The 24,460-nt window shown below is 41.5% G+C and overlaps 1 protein-coding gene and 1 long non-coding RNA gene across 3 annotated transcripts in view; one reads left to right on the forward strand and one right to left on the reverse strand.

The window, feature by feature from the left end:
• LOC139684711 (uncharacterized) overlaps window positions 1–15,191 on the forward strand; it is a 34,264-nt gene extending 19,073 nt beyond the window's left edge. Inside the window, exons 2-4 of the long non-coding RNA XR_011699958.1 lie at window positions 6,670–6,865; window positions 10,808–11,039; window positions 12,278–15,191. This is a non-coding gene — a long non-coding RNA (uncharacterized lncRNA). The remainder of the gene's footprint in view (window positions 1–6,669; window positions 6,866–10,807; window positions 11,040–12,277) is intronic.
• On the reverse strand, window positions 4,647–19,054 carry RIOK2 (RIO kinase 2). 2 transcript variants are annotated; one of them, XM_071580911.1, is made up of 11 exons: window positions 18,947–19,054; window positions 17,677–17,815; window positions 17,029–17,145; window positions 16,093–16,268; window positions 15,066–15,154; window positions 12,428–12,619; window positions 11,955–12,047; window positions 10,778–11,028; window positions 10,537–10,675; window positions 9,563–9,656; window positions 4,647–6,672 (listed from the first exon to the last, which is right to left on the reverse strand). In XM_071580911.1, the coding sequence occupies exons 1-11, from the start codon at window positions 19,010–19,012 to the stop codon at window positions 6,511–6,513; spliced, it is 1,518 nt and encodes a 505-aa protein (XP_071437012.1). In that variant the 5' UTR covers window positions 19,013–19,054; the 3' UTR covers window positions 4,647–6,510. The 2 variants fall into 2 exon arrangements, with proteins under 2 accessions (XP_071437012.1, XP_071437011.1); XM_071580910.1 differs by having other exon boundaries at window positions 10,537–11,028.
• Window positions 19,055–24,460: the final 5,406 nt, after the last annotated feature.

A 24,460-nucleotide genomic window follows, 5' to 3' on the forward strand; every position in this document is an offset into this window, starting at 1 on the left:
ATCCATTTGGATTCCTCATTTTAAGTAGGGTTTATGCTTCCACATCTGACCCATGCTCGGCTTGATTTCTGCTTTGTCTTAATCTATGTCTCTGCCATTGAGGGGAAGGGTGTTGTGGGAACCATGTCAAAGGCCTCACAGAATTCCAGATCAATGGCATCTGTAACCCTTCCCTTGTCCCCTGATGTGGTCACTCCTTCATAGAAGGAAACCAGTGCTGGATTAGGACACCAAAGAGGTCCCAAAACCAAACCAGCAACAGCAATTTAGCAGATCTTACACAAAACTAGGCAGTGAGGAAAGCAGCACTATTGCCCAGAGTGTAAGAAACTTGATGTTTGTGATTGAAAACCCACCTGGGAGTTACAGTGCTATCCCTGGGGAGAGAGCTGGAAATGATGGGCAGGACACATCACTGCTTATGATACAAAGAAAACAGGTAATACCTGTAAGATCTTCAACCTCCAAAATCATGTCAAGAAAAGACAGAAGAAAAATTATACTGGCCTCCTCCTGGGAACATGTTTTTTGCCACCCAGGCTCCTGTGGGCTGAGCCCTGTCTGCAGGCAGCCCTGACACATCCCATGGGATGGCCACTGTTTCAGAAGCCACTCCACCACGGTGCCTGCACCAGGATTTCCTGTGCCAGGAGGTGCTGTTGGAATGGCCCTGGGGGCTCTGGGGGAGCATGGGAAGGCACTGTAAGGGCAAGAAAGCAGCACCTGGAGACTTTGTCAGGGTTGATGCTTGAAAGGTCTGTAAAAAAAGACTCCAAGCCAAATTTTGGTAGGAGATAAGATAAAAGGATAGTGACTTTAATGAGCACCCAGGCTCACCCAGGAATACATCAATGCGCGTGTGGGCAAGCTTTAATTTCCATGGCTTTTAGGATATGACCCATCCAATCATCACTTTACACAATTCCAGTTCACCTTTTTTCCCGCCCCTGTTCCACCCCCTCAGGAATTGAGTCTGTGGTCAGTGAGACCCCCTCTTAATCAGTCCTCCTCTTCCTTGGGCTCATGGAGCTATTCCAGTCTTCTGACTTCTGGGTCACTCTGCCCTGTGTTTATATCTTCTTTTGATATTTTTCAACCTTCTACCCTGAAAAATATTCTGAACAGCTAAGGAATTTGAGCTCCCTGTTCTGGGACAGGGGGTAGCAATAGAAAGACTCAAGTTGCTAGAAATATTAACACACTAGATCTACTTTGCTACAGCTACTGTGTTTCTAAAATCTATAAAATGTGAAAATCAAAAATCCTTCCTGCATCAGGGAAATAGTCATTTATTTGCTTTTGCTTGGCTGGAGAGTTTCTGGAGCCCTCCCAGTGCTGCCTCTTCCTGGGCTAAGGGGAACCCTGGGGACTGGAGACCCTCCTCTTTGGGGGGTGCTGGGACCCTCCAGGGGAGCAGTTCCTGCCCCGTGCGGGAGCTGAGGGGCTGCAGCTGCTGCCCTGGACACAGGGACCTTCCCCCACTGGCTGCTCTGGCTCCTCCTGGGGCTGCTCCGGCTCCTCCTGGGGCTGCTCCTGCTCTGCAGGGTTGGGCACAGGCTGGGGACAGCTGGGACTGCCTTGGGGGCCAGTCTGTGATGTACCAGCTTCCTCATCCACACTGGAGACTGTAGGGCTGCTGATGGGAGCGATCTCTTGGTTGCTGCTGGAGCTTCTGGAGATGCTGGAGCTGTTGCTGGCCACAGGCCTGATATCCTGGTCTCTGGTCTGATGGAAGCCCAGCAGTCTCTGGGTGTCCTCGCTGTACATGTGCACGATGACACTGATGACGCTGTGGATCAGCAGTGCTGTGTGCTGGTTGAGGATGGGCTGCAGCACCTGCACCAAGGCCTCTGCATTCAGCCCGTAGGTACAGAGGCCGTGCACAATGGATGCCTCCACAGCTTCTGCCCTCCACCACTGCTCCCTGTAGAGTGATGGCAGCTTGCGGTGCAGGAAGGCCCGCACGGGGCTCAGCAGGTCCTGCTGGCGACGGAACAGTCCTGCCCACACCTCGGGATGGATGGCACCCAGAGGCTCTGTCCCTGCAGCCCCCTGCTCAGATGGGGATGATGTTCTTTGCAGAGGACATGGAAGGAGCAGCCCAGAGCGATGGGGGCTGTTTTCAGGCGAGTGGCAGGGAGTTCTCCCTGCCGGGTTGTTGGTCTCTCGTGACTTCTCCAAGGCTCTGATGTCAAACTGAATGTAGTCCTGCTCAGCCCACTCAGAGAACCTGACAGTCTCCACTGGTCTGCTGCAGAGTGGGCACGTTGGATTTATCTGTACCCACCGCAGGATGCAGCCCAGGCAGAACTGGTGGTGACAGGGCAGAGTGGAAGCCATGTCATTCCGAGTGTTGTGGCAGATGGGGCAGCTCCACCGAGTCTCCGTGTCCATGTGTGGTCACAGCAGGCTGTGGATGGCTGAGAACCAGGAGCTGCTCCCACTGACAGGCACACTGGGCAGGAATCAAGGCTCGAGGCAGTCTGACCCAGGCTCTGCCAGCACCCAGGTGTACTGCATGAGGGTCATGATGTCACAATGCACCACTCACCGATGTCACCATGGGATGTTTGGCACCCAAATGTAAACAGCAAAGAGTCCAAGGTGATTCCCTGGTGATGTCACAATCCGCCACTCAGTGATGGTCATCCTCCACCATCCAGTAGTGTCACAATGGGACATGGGACGAGCATCCCTGCATTCCCTTGTGCCTCCACACATACATCTGGACCATAAGTTTTTTGCTCACAGGGAACTGAAAGAAAAACAAAGGAAAGGAGAGAAAGTATAATGCCAGTTTGTTTCTACTAGGGAGATTTCGATTACACTCTTCCATTCTACAGCTTCTAGTGTCTTTAACAAAATAATTCTTCCATGCCGTTGTTTCCATATCTAAATAGCTCCATAATTAGTTAACTGTTTACCAACTTAACAGCTCTCAGAACAAAATGATATTCAATCAAGTTAGGATATCAAAGTTAATCACAGTCAAAGGCTCCAGCTACTTTTCATATTACATAGGAAAACATGTATCTTAATAGTGGTAAAATCTGCTCAAAGCTGCAGCTTTGGATTGACCATGATCCACATATATCCAATATATACTGGATGTATTCAGTATTGTAGCTAACAAAAAGCAAAGGTATGTATGAAATAGAACTCGCTAAGAGATGCATTGCATCAGATATATATCAGTAATATTTTCTGAAAGACTGACAATGCTTTGTAATAATTATGAAAGTCCTCAGGTGCCTACATTTTTCTGTCCTTAAAATGCAAAATCTTTCTGCTCTTGAAAGGATGAGCATTCTCTAGGCTGTTAAGTGAACTTCAAATAAGAAGTGTTTGTCAAACATGTTCTAAAATTTAGGGAAAATGCTTTCTTCTTGCAAAATTCATGTTCCTGTACAGAACTAAGCTCATTGTGCCTACACTGTATTCTTCACTACTGTCAATGGGAATTGGACATCTTTTACTTACGATGTATGCAGATAAGATTTATGAAATGATAATCTACAGGCTCTGGACTACAAAATCCCCATGAACAGGCCTAAATTGAATCAGCCTTCAGTCAGGGAGAATTCAAGAATTGGTGCCTGTTACCTCCCACATGCTGCCTTTTGAACTTTCTGAAGCAGACTTTCCACTAGTCGGCCTTTAGTATTTAATGATGTTATTAAATCAGTACTTGCTAAGAGGATTTTTTTTCTATTATTACCTTTTTTTTTTGGATAATCCTAGCTAATCTCTCATCTCCTCAGAGGGTCCCCTCTCCCAGACTACCAGAGATATATTTCAAGAGACTTCTACGTTGCAAGAGAAAAGGAAAAAAGGCCATGCTTCAATGGTTCTTTAATAAAATAATAATTAAAAATACCCAGCTTTACAACACCTCCGGCCTTCAAAATAGCCAGTTACAAATGCAATGAAAGTTTTTAAATTGGAATAGAAAAGCCTGTTTTCTGAAGTATTCACTACTGAAAAAGATCCCTTACCTTACAAGCAACTGATGTTATTCTCATCACATCTTATATGAGCTGAGATGTTGGCCACTGAATTTTGGTACACACTGGCCTGCACAGGGGTTTAAAATGCTGCTGGAGGCTGAGACAGCTCGGCCAACTGGGCCAACTGGTCTCCCCATGTTGCAGGCAGCTTCTGGCAGGGAGGACACCTGCAAGGTGTGTCGAGCCCAAAGACAGGAAACATTCACTTTGGGGTGAGTAAAGAGCACTAAGATCCAGTCAAATACAGAGAAAATCCTAAAGTACCTCCACAGGTGCTTTATTGCTTTGCCACTGTGCATTCTGCAATGCCAAAGACTGTAAACTCTACATTTCCAGCTGAGCCTGCTTACATTGTAATCTTTTAGACTTCGTTAGTACCTGTAATTAAAACAATCTCTTTTTAAGGTTCAACTTAGGAAGGAAGGAAGTCACAGAAATTGTTAACAAATAGCTCTGTGTGCATTCATTATGTTAAATCTGTGACTGCTGCTGATGTATCTCAATACATGTTTTAGAAGATATCCTAAATTTGGGGGTTGTTTACTTTGCTGTGAAGTTGACATTGACTTATGACAGCAAAAATGAGAAAATAATCTCATCCAAATGCTTTGATCATGCTCACAGAAAAGTTTTCTGATGGAAGGTTTAGCATGTTTATTTTCATTGGCCATTTCATTAAAATCATTAGGTACATATTCTGTGTTCAACAAGTGTAGTGTCCTTCACTAAAGAGATGCACTGAATTAATTAGATTCAGATGGAAATCACAGATTCGTTATCACCGAATTGTTAGGGTTGGAAGGCACCTCTAGGGATCATGTTGTCCAACCCCCAAGACTGGGATTTCTAGGTTGATTATTAAAAGTGGGTATTTTTCCTGAGCCAGCCACGTGTTTTTGGGTGGATTTCAGGTGAGGGTGGTAGACAATTCTCTGCTTTCTGTTGTGTTTCCTCTTTATACATTTTTATCCACATATTTCCCAGGAAAAATAATTTTAATTATATGATTTCTGTGGTGGGTTGACCCTGTCTGGATGCACCAAAGCTGCTCTATCACTCCCCTCAGTAACTGGCCATGGGAAGTTCCTTTTCTACTTCCCTTTCCCTTTCTCCCCTTCCCTTCTCTCCCTCTCCCTCCCCTCATCTCTAGTTACACCGTTCCTGCTTGATAACTTTCCAAGTACATTACAGAGTTTATTATAAATTTTTTATAGCTGGGAGTCAGCTAACTGATTTTAATTTCACTGCTTGCCAAACTATGTAAAGGGCAATCCTGCAATTCTGAATGAGGCAAGCAGTTGGTCATCACTTTAGGGACACTTGCTATTGAAACCAGTAGAATGGTTTGCAGGCATGTCCTCTAGAATCACTACAGATAAGACTGTGACAAGCGCATTTCAGTTTAGTTATGAGGAATAACATGTGCTATACCCATATTTTTTAGTCCATGTAGAATTGGAATCAATTGTGAATGTAGTGACAAGCTGCCTAAATGAATCCAGTACCTGTCCAGTGATCAGTCCTTTCTGTGTCAAAACCAAACAGCTTATATAGATTAATGCAAAACAAATAGTAGTGAAAAGAGAGGCACAGTCATGAAACCAAAGTGCAGCAGTGACCACAGAATCCACAAATTACGTGGTAGGCATGGCTGTTCCAAGTGAGAACAAGAACTGAATCCTTTTCTATGGGTTGTAATGTGGTAGGAGTCAGTCAAGGTGACCTAAGAATGTTATCTATCTTCCTACAGACACTATTTAAAAGTAATATTTTAGAGTCTGAGTTATAACAACATGTTTTAAAGGCATAGTGCCAGTGCACTTTGTGAGTACAAAGTGAATAAATTAAGCAGTACCCAAGTGTAGGAAGATGACTGTGTGTTAAAGAAAAATGGGAAATTTCACATTATCACAGAACTTATAAAGAAATTACGGCTTGAAAAGCACCTCCCTGGATGGAATGCAGGGCATGCCTGGAACCTGCTCCTCAATGATTTCCCACATGCACAAACTGCAGCCTTAAGCACATGGTAAGGGGAGGGTGGAGCAGAGTGGAGACACCATGGCCAGGCTCTGCTGAAATCCTTATGAGATACTGAAGGAAAACATAAATGAGAACTGCTGGCTTCAAAGAATGCATATTCATGATATGCATTGCTCATGTATTTAAATTTTGGGTAACCGAAGAAATTGGTTTTAAAAATTTTCCTTCTTTCCCTCTTAAGAGCAATCTTTGCACAACAAACACAGTACAACTGATTCATGAGATACATTTGGAAATTACTGTCATGATTTTCACCAGTACCACTGAAATAATGGAAATTACAGTTAACAGTTTTTGACCAGAAACACAAAACACCATTTCCCAAGCCAAAAGCACAGAAACCAGAATGAGGTTTATTCAATTCCACAGGCTGCTCCATTGTAAGAAAGGATTATTGGTAAATTAGCTGAATTCTTTCAGCTGTGGAACATTTCTCATGTTTCACAGGAGCTTTAATAAATTATCCCCAGAAATTGACTGCATCCAAGCTTGACTTAATGTTTTGCATATTTTCTCGACGTTGTTTGGTATAAACATTTGCTTCTCCTTTTTGCAGCCGTTGCTTCAGAGCAGACTTTTGCTGTTTGGTCAGCTGACGTTTTATCTTCTGTTTCACCAGCTCCTGCAAACAAACAATTCAGCATCAGAACTTTCTTTAGACCACAAGACAGGACATGATGACATCACTTTTTCGGGACCAACATGAACATGATGTTCACCTGGACTGCAGAAATGATGAACAGAGTTGCTTCCTCATAAGAAAGTCATAAAGCAGCTCAGCTGACTGAAAAGGGAGATTGCCTACTATGGACAAGGTCTGCATGTGTGTGAAATTCCATGCCCTCAGGACTCCCAGCATCTAAAGAGGCATGGGGTTACCCATGCTATTGTTTTCTCATTGTCTTAGGTCTAACAAACAGCATTTTAAATCCTGCCTGACGGAGTTTTAAGTGTCTTTCTTGCAGGGATGATAAAGAACCAGCACTTCTTGATGCAAAAGACATTCCTTCCACAAAAATGCAAAAGCTGGTAATAATCTAGAACACTTCACATCCAGCAGTAATTATGTGGTCTGAACCTACTTTTTTTTAGCACCTTGTTTTTTCTAAAGTTCAGATTACAAAGACAAGAGTGATTTTCATGGAAAACAACAACTCTTCACCACAAGTGTGGCTGAAACAGGCAGGCAGTCAGGACTGATTTACAATTCCTCCCCCAGTTCTCCCATTGTGAGGCTCTCTGCTGTTAATATTCACAAGGTGAGGGCTGTCTCTGCCTCCACAGCACAGGCAATGGAACAGCAACTGCCACTTCCACCGGAATTTATGAAATTTAGTCTGTTACTTGCACCTATGCTTCCTTCTGAATTCTGCTTTCCTTTATGATGGCAAGAGCAATCCATAATAAAAATATGATCTGGTATGTTGTGGCATTATCCCAGCTCAAGCTGCTGCACTGACACCGAGTGCACACTTGTATGTTTTCTTCTTGGAAGAAAAAGAGAAATCAAGTTATTTTAATCTACTGATTAATGAGGGAATCGTATCTTGTTGGAAACTTACTAGAATATATTTTGCAAGGCAGATACCATTAGTCTCTCTTCACCCAATTCTACTGCTCAACCACAGCACTTGGTGGGAAGATTCACCAGTCTTTCCATCATCACAACCTAAACATTGCAAATACTGAGAAATGCTTCAGACTAAGCAGATCTACAAATTATTAAGTTGCTGACTATTCCCACGGTTTCCTCTAGTTAAGTCATATGAATGCATAAAAAGCTTCTACAAACACAGAAGGATGGTTTACTTCATGTGGAATAGCCAATTTTCCAAAATTCATGGGGCTTTCTCTTTTTGGCACAGTCTGCAAGTTATGACTGCACCTACTGCTGCTACTGCCATTGTTCACATGTGCCTACAAGAATTTGTCTGTCTGATCAATTTAAAGTAATTAAATATGTTTTCTCCTCTGAACAGAAAGCAAGCTGCATAAACAGATAAATGCAAGAAGCAGAAACAGGCATCAGGTCTATGCAGCCCAGTGGATCTCACTGTAGTGCCATTACTTTGCATTTTTAGTTCTGTAATTATTTTCCGATGTTACAAATAGCTTGTTATACATATTGTTTTAGTTCTAACACTCAGAAATTGAAATAAGATCCAGCAATGGGCAGAAAGGTTACTTTACTCAGCATAAAATCATGTAAGTGGAAGCATTATATAAGTAAATTACTGAAGAACAGAAGTTTTATAAGTGGATGAATCTCTTGAAAGCTCTTCTGCTGAGTACTTCTGTATTTCTTTTAGAACAGAAAATTGGGTATGTACAAGCCATTCATATATTTATCTTAAAAATAACCCAATCCAAACATGAATGAGTAAAGCAGCCAACTATTCCATGAGTATCAGAACCACTGACAGACACAGTGTGTAACACAAAGCTGTTTCACAGAGTAACACATCATTTAATGGGACAGTAGCAAAGCCTGTGTTAGAAAAGTTCTGAGGCAGTTAGTAGCAGACTGAGAAGAATGAGGTTTTTGATACAGTGGTATTTCTAGGAATACTACTCTAATTAGGCAACAGAAATGCTCTGGAGAGACAAAATTTGAAAAAGTATGTCTTTACTTTTGCTATGTATCATGAAAGAGCTGAAATTACACTCAATAATGTGTTCCCCAAACTACATCTTTCAGAGCTTCTGCTCTAACTGCAAATGAAAACGAGACTTGACACACATAACCGTATTTACAGTGGCAAGTATCTATTCTGACCTAATTAAAACAGTAATTCCTGGTTTAGCTCTCAGCTGAAAGCAGTTTCTTCTGTTTTGTATGAGAATACTTTGTAGTTAACAAAGAACACTGGACTTTCCACCCTTTAAAATGAAAAACCACTTTAAAAAAATTTCACAAAACACAGACATAGCCTGATGCATAGTCTGGGGCTGAAGAGAAGTACATTAAATTCTGCTGAAAATGTCCTGATTTATATAATGCAGAAGGCTCAAATTTAACTTGCTGTAGACATCACTACTGAAGATGAATTCATAGAAATCTTTCAGAAAAGAGTGTCAATAAATCTCCAAGAAGACAGGTGAGAAGGGCCAAAGTAATTCTTGACTCAAGCATCCATGTTTAAAATAAAAATATTAATCGTGGCTAGTAAGAAAAATGAGTGAACTGATGCTGTTAGTGCAACAACACACATTAACAAAAATGAGCCTGTTATTGGGTACATGAGAGTTGTGAATGCTGATGTGGAGCTTCAGTGAGACAGCAAAGAGCAAAATATGAACGAGAGTGCTGGAAATCATTCCCTGTAAACAATTACAGCAGTCTCAGTCCAGTCTTTCTGTGGGAATGGAAATGCAAACTGGGAGAGGTGCATGTTAACAGCCTTTGTAAAGGTGATAAATGCCAGAGGACAATTTTACAAATAGGTGCTAGCAGCCATGTGCAACTGAACATGGTCTGAGAGTAGAGAAAACATAACAACAACAATATTTACCGGAGGAATGGTGGAGCAGCTCCCAACACTTCTCACTGATGAGATACTTTTAGTCCTTGTTCTGTGTCCAGCAACAGGAACAACACACTCTTCACTAATAAAACACATAAATCAATGTGTTACTCCCCTACCAAGATAAACATCCTTTGCATTTATGAGCAGTATTTGAGTGTTAACCTTCTGGGATATAACCTGAAAACTCACAACAGAACATGCAAGTGCTTCATAACATTTCTATTTTAAATATTAAGACCTAGTTTTTCAAAACAGGCACTCTATAAAAGGAAGAAATTTGTTGCACAACAGCCACATGTGTATCAAGCACATGAAGAGAAGCCTCAGGTCAGAATGTTTGACAATTCATTTAACTGAAAAGCAGAAACTAGATGAGGAGTGTGAGCTTGATCTATGCATCCAGGTACATGGTGGGCTGGCAACCTCAAAAGTTAAATTTCTCATACAAGGGGCCAGTTTGAAGGTTAGCAGGAATTTTTAAGTATGTCAGGAGAGGAAATAAAAGTCAGAACAAATCACAGTGCAATATATTTTAATAACACAGTCCAAGGCACTTGTTCTTGCTAACTTCAGCTGAGAGAGCAACAGAACATTTTGACACAGAGCTTTTGAATTATAAACTTACTTATAACAATTATTTAGAAGTAGTATTTTAACATCAAGAACTCCTCCACTACCAATATTAACTGAAATAAAAAGGGGAAAAAGAATCCATGGTAGAAAGTAGGTTGATCTAAGAAGTGCAACACCTGTTTTCTCAGTAGATACTACTACACAGCTGGACAATCATGAAATCAATAGCAAAGACATTCACTGCAACATTTTCAAAATAAATTGCATTTTTAGTCTGCAGTTTAAAAAAGGAATGCTGAAGAGCAATCCTTCTTGAGATGCTTGACTTACATTTACTGGGGGGGAGGAACCACATCTGCCCCTAGTTAGTAAACATGAATCTTTACCTGTAATGCCTGAATTCCTCATTTAAAGTTGATGAGTCAACCAGCTCAGGGCACTCGTCTTCGTCCTCCTTGACCTTACAGCACCCTCCTTGACCTGCCTGATTTTCCACTTCAGCAGCATTTTCAATTGTGCCTTTGCCTTTAAAGGAAATAATGGCAGAACCCTCTGCATCCTCACCGGGCTCCCAAAGTGCAGCTTGCTCTCCAGCTTTCTGCAAAGCTGAACTCAACTCTGACATACTCAGCCTTTGTGTATTTTCTTCACTTTCAGCTGTATCAGCCTCTCCTTCACTGCTACACAGGTCGTTGTCAGAGGTCCTGCTTTCAGAGATCAAGAAGTTGAGCTCATTCTCAGCATCTTCCACAAGTTCTAGTACCTCTGTGGTACTGTCATCCTCGTCAGAACCTGGTGGGCAAAGCAGCTCTCCATCTTCCTGCATCTCCTTTGTGTAGCCGGTGGCAGCAATCTCTCTGTCAAGGGAACACTCTCTCCTGTGGAAGAGGTATGTTTTCTTTTAATATGCTAAATTATCAGTCTCCCAAAATGCTGCATTTTGGATTAAAAATACTAACCAAGTTATACTATAATTACCTATACTACTACCTAACACAGAGGACCTACTCTGCTCAAACACACAAAACACCACGTGATGGTGCTGAGCTTTCATTAAAGTATTAACAGAAAGTAAGCTTAGAGGAGAAAACTTCTACAGAAGATGATTCCATCCCCATAACCTGCGTTTATGTTTATTTACAGGAAACTGTTTTACTTTAGCAGGAATACCTGTTGGCTGAAGTTTAAAATATGCTGTGGCAAGCAGATTAATAAAGACTTGCTGATGCACAGAGACTGATTCAAGTGTGGGAGCCCTTTGGAAAAGTGCTCAGAGTGAAATAAAACCATTTCCATTGCAACATCTTCGGTCTTAAAATGAGTGAAAATTTACTTTACTTTTCCAAATGGAAAAAAGACATTAGGAAGAAAAGTTCAAACGTAATAATGCTTGAAAAGACAGTCACCATATTACAAGTATTCTAAAAATAGATTTAAAATTGAAACTGAAACTAATTCTCCATATACTGGCAAATAGGGTGATTCTGCATCACTGTTAACATTTCCTGGACATTTACCACTTGGATCAAGCTCAGATTGATCTCTCTTCCTTAGCTGCAATAAGACAGACAAAGGAAGCAGCAGAGGATTACAAAGAACACTGTAGCTTTTAACAACCACTTGCAGTAACTTTGGTTGAAGAAAACACAACAGGAATGGCAAAAATATAATTTAAAATGACATAGTTGGGCCCATTTTTTTCATTTATCCTACAGGCATCTCTCACAGGCACACATTTTCTTTTTCATAAAACTAACACTAATGCCATAAATAAGAGAACTCAAGTTCATCTTGTTGTTTCTACCTGATGTCTTTGAATGTTGGGAAGAGCTCACTCTCATAGTTGAAACGTTTCTTAAAGAACTCCTTAATACAGTTAACATCTCTGTCAAAATACCTGTAAAAGGCACAGAATTGTACAAAGTTAATCAATGAAGTCTACTGCAACGAGAAACTTTTACTCTACATTTCTTATCTTTTACTGGTTTTATCTAAAAATTATTTCTATCAGTGATGCCAAGACAACAGGCTAGGAGGAGAAACTGGATGCAGTTTAAATCTAAGCATTTTTTAACTGAACAGTATCATTATCTCTGAGAAGCAACTAATTATGTATTTATTCTACAGAAACATTTCTACCTGTTCTTTGTTTGGAATGTTCCTTGTGCTGCATGACAACAACCACAGAAGAAGAAACAGCCTTATGGAAACAAGCCACGATTGCCTGTTCGCTGTGAGCAGAATTTACTTAGGAAACACCTCTAAATTTGAACCCACCATTCAGCATTTGGATGTGATGTTGACATCATCTGAGGGAAGTCAATCAAAGTGGCATGATCATCATTATCCAAGATGAGATTAAATTCATTGAAATCCCCATGAATCAGACCATGATTGGCAAGTTTTACAATCAGATCCATTAATTCACTGTAGACAGCAGCAGGATCTTCCATTTGGCGCACCTGGCACCTGAAAAGTTAAATAAAATAAATATTTCAAACCTTGAAAGACTTAACTTAAAAATACAGACAAGTTATATGAAATACATCTGACAGAAATGCCATGGTAATTCAAGTTAAAAGGGCCTCAGGTCTCTGTCCAATACCTTCCTCAAAGCTGAGTCAACACTGAGACCAGATCAGATTGCTCAGGTCTTTGTCCAGTTGGGATAGAAAAATTCCAGGGATGGAGAGAGACTGTGCAACCTCCCCAGGCAACCTGTGCCACTGCCTCTCTGTCCTCAACAGGGAAAATTGTCTCCTTATATGCAGCTAAATCTCATTTGAACTCACACTCACTTGGTCTTCCACCGAGGGCCACTGTCATAATGCATTATTTAAATAAAGGATGAGTACACTTTTATGTCTCTCCTGTTTAAGGTAATCTTATGGTGTCAGTAGGAAATAAGTCTTTTTGCATTCAAGTTCAAAAGTCCCATGACATTTTCATTTACAAAATCATATTTTCCAGACTAAGTTAGAAAAAGAATAAACAATGAAAAAGCTTAAAGCATCCCTGAATTGAGAAAGTACCTTAAGTGGCAAAATGCAAATCAACTGGTCTTTAGAAGCAAACCAAGTAAAAAATGTCATGAACTGTCAAGAAGTGGTCAACTTCTTGAAATACAGTGAAATATTTTGGCTTGAAGGCAGCCCTATAGGATTATGAGAACAGATTATTTGTACAACACAGAGAATGAACAGTGGAAGCCCAGCAAGTCTGTAACAGGCTCCTGTTGGACACCTTCATGGCCACACCAGAACTGATTGGGGACACTTCTCATAGCCACAGGTCTCTAAATATTCCACTTTGAATCTGGAAATCAGGAATCAGAGTTCTGAGACAGGAGCCCCAGGTCACAGGGGGAAGGTTGGTGCAAAGATGATGCACCCGTGGTGGAAGAGCAACAGCTGAGGGAATATTTAAGCAAACTGGACACACCCAAGTCCATGGGTCCTGATGGGATGTACACCACTAAGAAACCTGGCATGTTGAAGAGATGGGAGCATCTCTGCTATGTGAAAAGGCTGGGAGCTGGGATTGTTCAGCCTGGAGAAGTGAATGCTCAAGAGGTCTCATGAATGTATACAAATACCTGAAGAGAGGGTATAAAGAGGACAGAGCCAGGCTTTACTCAGTGCTATTATCATGAGCACAAACTGAAACACAGGAAGGTCTCACTGAACCCAGGAAACACTTTGGTTTTTTGACTGAACACTGGTACAAGTTGGTCAAGGCAGCTGTGGAGTGTTCCTCTTTAGAGATATTCCTAAGTCATCTGGACAAGTCTCTGGACAACCAGCTGAGTGGCCCTGCTCAGGCAGAGAGGTTGGACCAGGTGAGCTCCAAAGTCCCTTCCAACCTCATCCATTCCGTGACTCTGTGACATGTGAAATAAAGCAACAGAGCAAGAAAAAACAAGTCCAATTTGGTAGGAATGCTGATAACTTGTTAAAGACAGCGTAACAGTTGTTTACCATAAGTCACCAACTCCACACTAGTTTTCCAACTCAGGCAATGGACAGTAGAAAAACTGGACACACACTAAGTGGCCCTGCTTGAGCAAGGTGTTTGGACCAGAGGACTCTTCCAAACTCTGGTATTTCGAGATTCTTTGGCACAATTGAAGTAGCTCTCATCCACTACTTTTATGCTAGTCATGAAGTGTTTATGTGATGGGTTTGGAATTACTTAAGAAATCAAGGTGGGGAGACAGAATACAATTAAGTCTGATTAAACTGTCCACTTGAGATCTTCATTACTATTAAAGAGCATGGACTGGTTTGTTCTACAACAAGACACTTTAAACCTCTGGATAAGCACTTGGGTTAGTCTGCAATCAAATTATAGGCTTTTTGCATTCAGCTCTGCAAAAAAAAATGAACCAACCCTTCATATACAAACCTCAGTAATACTTAAGGTTTCCAGATGTTGAAAAACTGAAGCAAAATAATCTTTCTTGAAAGTGCAAAACCAGATTACACCTGGTATTCAATGAAAACAGTGGAGAAGCTCTACAACACTGAGTTATAAACTTACCTGAATTAATAGAGCAAGGGTCACAAACTGGAACTCAGAACATGACAGATATTATATTTAATGTTGTATATACTAATTAACATATAGAATGTGCAAATTCTGTGTACAAACAACCACACTACTGAGTGTCACAATGCTCTTTTGATATATTCCTTACTTGGACTAAGAAAAATAGCATTTCTCTGAATAAAAATCTAAGAGAAGCAAAACTATATTAAGTAGAATATTACTGAGCATGGGCTGGAGGGCACTATTCACCATAACGAACTCAGAATTCATTCACAAGATATGGAAGAATACTAACCCTATTACCTTTTTTAATTTGGCGTTGTTAAAGACTGTCTGTAACACCGAGAATTAAAGCTTCACTACTTACAAAGGATAGCCAGCAACAAGCTCCATAACAACTGCATGCCTGTTGTAGTCTATGGGTTTTGGAACAGGAAATTTTCTGTCATGCAAAGCCTGGAGAGAGGTAACACATTGAAAAATTAAAATTAAATAGTTGAGGAAACATTACCTATATTGACTTTTTATGGGTTCATTCTCTTTTTACTCATTCTGTTGCTACCAATGATTTTTTCCCTATGAGAGAGTCCCAAGTTAAGGTAATATGAATACAATATAAATACACCTTTTGTTATTTAAGTATTACACTATTACGGCTTCTCAGCACACAATTAATCCACCCCCAACCCTCTGCTCAGAGAAATTGACCCCACAATTATATCCCCACAAGTCTGACCACATAATGCTTTACCAGTTGGAATACCTGGACTAATACAGAGGTTCTAAATGAGAGTATTTATTTTTTCTCACTCTGTGAAGGCCACTGGTAGAGCTCATCATTGTTCTCTTTTAGAGAAACAAGAAGATTGTATTTGTGCTCTTGCATAGCACAAGAGAAGAAAGAAAAAAACAGTTTCTTAAAAATAAAAAACTGGAACTCTGAGAGTAAAAAATCTATTCTTGAAAATTAAATTTTTTCCCACAGTGCAGACAAAGTGTGCCTTTTTGGATCAAAACACAAAGATTTCCCTCAACACCACAGCAACAGCAGATTAAAAAATAAAGGCATTTTAAGAAATTGCAGCTGTTTGAAAGCTCATGCAATGATTTTTAAAGGAAAAGCTGCAAAGCTGGTGATATAGAGATTATCAATCCATAAATAACAATGTTTAATTGAACTTCACTGACATGTCCTTCTGTTATACATGATTTCCACAGGAAAGCTTCATTGTACAGAACACACAGCACTGAAAGTTTCTGAAATGTATACTTTAAGTCCACCAGGAGAAAGAAAAAAATAAAGCACAAATCCTACCAGTTCTGCAAACACAGACTGACTAAAAAGCACATTCCAGTCTGTCACACCACTGCTCATTGAGTGAGTGGCCACATACCTTCATGTAGGCAAACTCCTTCATTGCTGCTATCCGAGAGAGATACAGCCACGACATTTTGTGTCTGTGCTTATGGTAGTCACGTTTGTTTTTCAAACTGCGGAAGGAGGTTCTTCCCAGCCGGTGTAATTTCAGTGCAAACTGTTGCTCCTCTGTGTTTGCAACAATATAAATGTCTAGAAGACACACAAAGGCACAGATCTAAGAAATAAATCATAACTAACAAGCCAGTGTAAGTTTGTTATCTCACTTCTCGCTGTAAAACCAGCTAAATTTACAAAGTATGTATCAAAGATCTGAACTTGAAGAAATTACTGCTGAAGAGTTCATGTTCCTCCACCAGAAAAAACACTGATGTGATCTGGAACATCTTTCAGAGTTCATCTTTTCAGAGAAACATCTTCCAGCTTAAGGTTCCTCCATTTAGGTTTAACATCCCTGGACTATCTGCACAGCAAAGGACAAACAGAAACTATTCTTGAGGGAAATCTAGGACAGATGGTGTTTTCAATCATCTGAGCCACTCCTTTCTGCTGAGTGGACAACCAGTCCAAGGAGCCAGATTGTTAATTTAAACACTGCTGACAAATAACCTAGGTATAATTTCAAGCATTTGACCCCAATAATACCCTTCTCCAGTGACAGACATTACAGTCTTCATCAAATTTCATGAGCATAAGAGGAACCAAGACAGTATTCCAATAGTTTTGAGCCTATTTTACTTTACTGCCTTACTTTTAAGTGGGCTGAAAAAGCTTAAGATTTCTTTTTGCTAAAACGGTTTGAAATCCTTCACAAACCAAGAGACAAGTGGCATCTGTCTGAAAAGTACTTTTTTCAGTGATGGACTAAGAACCAGACAAAATGGGCAAAGTACAAAAGCATTCTTACTAAGAAGTATTTTTTAAAAAGTATTAAAAATGTTATTATAATTACCTGATTCTTTGCCAACACCCATCTGGTTTCCCACAGAATTGATGACTTGTCGGGAAGAGAGAGTTTTCAGAGCCAGGTAATCATATCCTGCATTAGTTAACCGATAACCCTGCACAGCTGGATAAAAATAAAGTACAAACCAATTCATTCCTTACTATGGAATTAAGGAACCCATCACATTTAAAATAAACCTCATTTTAGTCTTGTTTCAGCTTATAGTTCACAACACCCAAGTAGTATTTCATTTCATATCTTCTTAGCAGCCCAACCTGACTGATGGCAAAGACATTTGAATTCCCACAAGTTTTGAAAACTGACAAGTCCAAGAGACAGAAATGATGCCCTTCCCTAAGAGAGGCAATGGCAGGACCTTAAACAGCCTGGCAAAAGCCAGCATTTGGGAAGATACATGTACAGGAGACACAGCAAGGACCTGAGACTGTTTGATGGACTAGAGAAAAAAAACCAAGTTAATTGCTCATGTCTTTTCTCCCTGTCCTCCCTAGGGGCATGCACAGCTCAGCAGGCACAGCTTTTGGTGCTGTACGAAGTCTAAGAGAAGGCAAGACAAGTGCTCACACAACCTGAGTTGTTGTTCAAGTACCACTGAGGGACAGAATGAGAGTCCAACATAACACTCAAACTCACTTTTGGTTCGTTCATAAGCCAGAAGTTTGTGCTTCACCAACTCCCTCAAAATTTTATTACAGCCACCGTGTTTAAGGTTGGCAATGGAAGCAATTAAGCTAGCAGGAACAATTTCATGGTTCTTCATGCCCATTTCCACCTAAAAAGAGATAAACAGAAATAATTTGTTAGCTAATCCAGCCTTGGGAATACCTCGGTACCAGATGGAGGAGAAGAGTGGCTGAATTAGTCCCAGCCACCATGACCTGGTGATGCTGCCGGTGTCACCTTGCTGGGGGTGTGTGACTCCTGAGCATCCCCAGAGACCACCTGAGCATCCCCTGGGCATCCCCGGGACCACCTGAGCATCCCCAAGGATCTGCTGGGTATCCCCAGTGACCACAAGGCATGCCCTGGGCATCTCATGGGACCACCTGAGCATCCACAGGGATCCTTTAAGCATTCGCAGGGACCACCCAGGACCCCTTGGGCATCCCCAGTGACCACCTGGGCATCTCCTGGGACCACCTGAGCATTCCCTGGGTATCCCCAGGGATCACCTGAGCATCCCCTGGGCAACCCCAGGGACCTCTTGAGCATCCCTGGGATATCCTCAGGGACCACCAGAGAATCCCCTGGGATCACCCGGGGACCCCTTGGGCACCTCCAGCATCCACTCAAGCATGCCTTGGGACCAGCTAAGCATCCCTTGGGTGTCCCCAGGGAGGAGCTGAGCATCCCCTGGGCATCCTCAGCGACAACAAGAGACTTCCTGGATATCCCCATTGACCCTGAACATCCACAGGCATCCCCTGAGCATTCCCAGGAACAACCCTGGGTATCTCCTGGGACCACCTGAGCATCCCCAGTGACGCCCTGAGCATCCCTAGGGAATACCTGAGCAGCCTTAGCGACCCCCTGAGCTTTGCAGGGATAACCCTGGGAATCCTTAGCAACCCCCCGAGCATCCCAGGGATACCCTGTGCATCTCCAGCGACCCCCTGAGCATCCCAGAGATGCTCTGAGCATCCTTAGCGACCTCCTGAGCATCTCGGGGATACCCTGAGCATCTTTAGTGACCCCCTGAGCATCCCAGGAATACCCAAGCATCCTTGGCGACATCTTAACATCTCTAGAGATGCCCTAAACATCCCCAGCGACCCGCTGAGCATCCCGGGGTACCCTGAGCATCCCTAGCGATCCCCTGAGCATCCCCATCGCCCACAAGGGCCCCTTTGGCACCCCCTGCGATGCCCATTGCCCCCTCCCAGCCAGTCCCCGCCCCGCTCACCGCCGTCAGCACCCGGAAGTGCTCCCGGGACAGGTAGCGCAGCATCACCACGTTCAGCTTCCCCATGGCGGCGGCGTGCGGGACCAGGAGCAGGAAAAGAGCAGGAACAGGAAGAGCAGGAACAGGAAGAGGAGGAGGCGGAGGAGGGGGAGGCAGCGGGACGCGTGCGCACAGCACCACCGAGCGGGTCGCGGCAGCTGCGTGCGCTCTGCTGACTCACCCCGATCTTCCCGCGCTTCCCCCGTCCCCGAGCCGGGATCCGCCGGGATCCACCGGGAGCCGACACCGAGCAGACCCCGCCCCCGGATGGGCTTCTCCTCCTCCGACGCCCCAGCTGCGGGGCCTCTGCTTTGCGACGGGCGCAGACCTGCCGAGACCTGTCCCGCCGCGTGTGATGTCGCGACAGGGCTCTGGCCCAGCGGCGCCGTGGACCGACAGCCGCGGCCAGTTAAGGGAAATAGAAACATTACTTATATATCTAAACATACATAAGCATACAAACATACACGAAGGTACATATATAAACATACAAATATACAAAAACATAACGTGCATAAACATACGGACATGTACAAACATAACAGTTAAGCATACAAACATACAAACCCATAAAAACATAAATGTATAAACATGCAAACATACAAAACCAAATGCAAACATATATACAAACATGCAAAACATACATAATATAAACATACACTAACACAAAACATACCCAAGCATACAAACATATAGAAACATACAAACCATACATACACAAATAAGCAAACATAGAAAAACATGTATTTAAAAATACAAATCTACACTATATATATTATATATGTACATACAAACCATGTAAGCACATATAAACATACGAACATATAAATGGGTGAATATCTACAAACATACCAACATACAAACACAAAAACATACAAACCTATGTACATGAAAACATATATAAACATATGAACATACATGTAAAAAGATACAAACCTACAATCAGGCAAAACCACAGAAACATACATGAACATACAAACATAAAGATGCACACAAACATACAAACATGAAACATAGAAACATAAAATACATACAAAACACACAAACACATAAATCTATGTACATACAAAATACAAACATACAAATATAAACCTATAAACATACAAACATAGAAAAATATACAAACATACAAGCATATATAAACGTACATGTATAAACATACATATACAAGCATACAAACCATACAAACATAAAAACATACAAATATATAGAAACATATAAGGGATAATTTCTCTCATAGGCTTTTTTAATTAGAAAAAAGTTTTAAGCTCTGCAGATAAAATGATACTAATTCTATAAAATAGTATCTTTGCTCAAAACTGACATATTATCAATTATATCAAAATGTTCTTTTTGGAAATGAGCTTTTTCCTGTTCCAGCCAGAGGAAAATGAGAATGTGCTTAGAATGGTTGTGACAGCAGTACTGGTGGAAACTGGAATTCTGCTAAAAGCTCCTAAGCCCTAATTTTCCATTAAACATGCTTTTTATAATTATTATTATTTCATTCATTAGAGCTGCCCTGCACTCCCTTTTCAGTTATCAAGTGTGTATCACTCAGTTACCTAATCAATCACAGGAATTTGTGTGATGGAAAAAGTTACATCACAGGAGCTGGTCAGAATTGGTCATGTGGGACCAGTAGAATAGCAGTAAAAATTCAACCTGAAAATGGAACCTGTCAGTGTATAAAAATGGTCAAGTTTTCATGACATATTTAACATGAATGTTCAAAATCTTTTCCCACTAAACTGATCTTCTTCCCTATTACATATCAAAATTGACCTGCAGTCTCACAATGTTATTTGCCAAAAATACTCCTTTTTTTTTGCTTGTTTGTTTTTGATATGAAGGGGTTTGCATACATTTAAGTTTAAATTTATAACATACAATTAATAAATAAATACATTAATACTAAATCATCTTGTTTAATACACTCTGCATAAAAAATGCACTGACTTTGACAGGTATTAAAATGTGACACAATTTGTATAACTTTAAATTTTATTATAATTCAACAGTATTTAAAGGAATACAAATAAAATATTTCAGTACAGAAACAAATGGTCATAAACTGGCTGCATTTAAAAATGTTCTGTACCAGAGGTATTTTACAATGCATTTAAAGAAATCAGGTTTTCAAGGACGCCAGTTTGTTGTTCTTTGGGGTTTTTTGATTGGTTGGTTGTTTGTTTTGAGTTTTTTTTGTTTTGTGACAGTTCTGAAAAACAGATTTTGAGTGTGTGTGGTGATTTACAGCTGGAACAATGTTGCACATCAGTTTGGTGTGAAATAATCTGTAAGGAAGTGATCATCAAAATAGTCAAACTAATCAAACAAGTGGCTCAGTGTGTATATTTGTACATGATCACATCTTATTTTTGCATCTTTTTCTGCTTGGAAGTCTGAAAAAAAACCCCTAGTGCCTAATGTGCCACTCTTTATTTTGCACTTGGAGAAGAAATGCTTCATTAGGCTGAGCATTGAGGATGCCCGAAATTAGCCAGTGGTGGTTGCCAGTGAAGAATACCTGGGAGATGGCATCAGGAAAGTCATGCCTGTATGCTGTAAATCTGCTACTTGCATTCCATCCCACTGTTCTTTTCATTACCCTAAAATACACAGACACAATGCAAGTCTTTTATTTAGGCTGTCCTTGTCTCTTGCTTTGATGTGGGACACTGTATTTGCCACAGAGCAGAGGGTTCATCCACTTGCCAAGCCCCATTTTTAGTCCATTTAGTCTTTTCTAAGATCTCTTTTTCCGTTGTAAGTGCAGCAGCTGCTTCTAGGTCAAATTTAATCAGGAGAGGGCAGCATTGCATTTATTTTCACAAATCATTTTGCAGCATTTTGCACTCAGAACTGAAGAGTGCAGCTCGTGGGGCCCTCAGAACATGCTCTGATGGGGATTTGCCTTTCAGCTCTGCCCACTATTTAGCTTCCAGAACATGATATAAGCAGTTCTACAGGTAATGAACACACTTCCCCTTTACCTAATTAAAAATAATAATGTCAACCACATCACCTCAAATCCAAAAAGTCAATACCCTAGAGGATTTTTACTAGGTCCTGGGGGAATTTTACAAGACTGCTTTCTGTGCACTGTTAAAATTGTCTGAAGTTGCATAGTTTCATGCAATTGCATAAAAATACATCTCATTTATAAACCTTCCATTTTTAGGGTTGTAAAATATCTCACCTGATGGTCTACTTGGGAAGAAGTTATTTGCAAGAAGAGTTTTAATTCAAAAAGTAAAAGTAGATGTAGAGAAATGCATAATATTGTAATATCCTGGAGTATTTGTCCGTGGACCCCCAAATAATCCATACCTATTCCATGCACACGTCTCTGCAAATGTATATACAGGCAATTTGGAGCTACACAGGATCAGTCAGTCATATACATATGTCTGCTTGCAGGGAAAATGTTTCTGAAAGTATCACTTGGCTGTTGGGTGAAGCAGTGGGATTTTGTTCATGGGTTTTTTTGTGTCATTTTCAGTGTTAGTTTTATATCAAACTACATACTTGGAATTTGAAAAACTATTTACTTGGATGGATATTTTTGCTAACCTGTGAAGTTTTCAGCTACAAACTGGAAAATGTATCTGTATTCATGGGATCAAGCTTATCTGACCATTGATACAGAGAGGTGGGTTGACTGCAGAAAGCAGCTGATCACAGAGCTGGTCTGTAGAAAGGAAGGGTATCCTCGGAGAAAAAGGAAAATTGTGCAGGAAATTTCTTGAACTGCCTGAAATAAGGTATTTCTGTGGTATACATTTCCAGATTCTGGATGATATCTCTTCCTGTTCAAAGTTGCAGAGCCTTTACAAAGGACTAGTGAGAGAAGTTCCATAATAAATGTTACTTTCTTTTATCTTTTTAATAACCCAAGTGAGAAAAAATGCTGCACTCTCCTCTGATGTAAAATTACAGTGCCTCCCCAGCACAATCCCCAACTCCTCATTTTTCCCACTGTTTATTGAAAATCAGTAATTAACATTAATTAACATTACATGATTCTCAAATGCTCCCTGGTTTAAAGCTTTCACCTAATGGTTTGGCTGCAAGTTTCAGCTCAGCTGTTTTCCACTGCAAGTTGTGTAGAGCTTGGTATTTATTTTGTGGGGAAAATCTGGTGAGGAGAAAGAGCAGAAGGAGAGATGGTAAGAGCTGTGGTGTCAGTGGGGCCTGGCCTGGCCTGGTTTGTGCTTGTGGTGTGTGGTTCTTTTGCTGGGCATCACTGAGAAGAGTCTCTGTCACCATTATTGTCCCCACAGGCACTTCTTAGTAAGATCCCTGGAACTCTCCTTTTTCCAGGCTGAAGGGGCAGGTTGTCCTCAGCCAGGAGATGCTCCTGTCCTTTCCTCATCATTGTCCATGGCTGAACTCACTCCACTCTCCCCAGAGCTTCTGTCAGTGTAAAAGCACAGACACTTGGCTGTTTGTCATGGCAGCAGTGCAGGTTTTAATGTGAATAATCTGTGGTGCGTCCAGGTCTGCTCAGGAGCTGTGCCTGATGAAAATCCTGCTCAGGGATGTTTTCTGCCAAAGCTGTGTCCCAGCAGATCCTGGAACCAGGAGTATTCATTGTGTCTGTGGAGAGCCTGCACTGGAGCCAGGAAAAGCCTGAGAGGGACAGAGTGGCTGAGAGATGCAGTTAAGTGCTGCCTGATCCCCATCCTTGCACTGGGGTCGGGGGAAAGGGGTGCTGGGATATTCACCTTGGCTTCTCACCAACCACATCTGTTTTGTTTGGCAGTAGATAAGGTTAAATTCTTCCCAAGTGGAGTCTGCCTGGCCCAGAACAGTAGCTGTTAATCAGCCTCCCTGTCACTACTTCACCCCATGAGATTTCTCACCCTATGACCTGCCCCATCCTGGATGGGAGCTCATCTCTTCACCACAGTTAGTGCTCTACAACCTTTACTTTGCTGCCAGACACATGTTTCGTAGAGGCTGTTCTATGAGACTGGAAGAGCACAGAGTGAGAAGGGCTGGAATTGGTGGCTCAAATGAGTGCCCTTTGTTGGGGTAGACCAGGACTTTATTAAATGGCTACAGTATTACAAACGCTGGGTGGACGAAGGCGCTGATATTGGAGATCCTGGAACCCTGGACCCTGAAGCCCTGCAACAGATTTACAAGGACTGTAATGATTTTAAGGCATATATAGATGTTTCCCCAGCTTAGTGTCATACGGTTATCCTGTCTACTCATGTATTTTTCCCTTAGTCATCCCATCCAGGTTTCTTCTTCCCATAATCCCTTAGGATTTTTCCTGCCAGACCTTCCCTGATTGGCCCCAGTTTGCTGCTGTGCAGTGTTTTGCTATATATGGTTATGGTTTCATCCTCATCTCCCATTGGTCCTTCTCTTGATCCTTCATTTGTATATATTCGGACCAATGGGAGGCTTCCCCGCTCCCCTTTTCCTAAAAAGCTCCCCCTCTGGCTTATATAAGGCCAG

Source organism: Pithys albifrons, chromosome Z, assembly GCF_047495875.1.
Source record: "Pithys albifrons albifrons isolate INPA30051 chromosome Z, PitAlb_v1, whole genome shotgun sequence".
NCBI classification, from domain to species: Eukaryota; Metazoa; Chordata; class Aves; order Passeriformes; family Thamnophilidae; genus Pithys; species Pithys albifrons.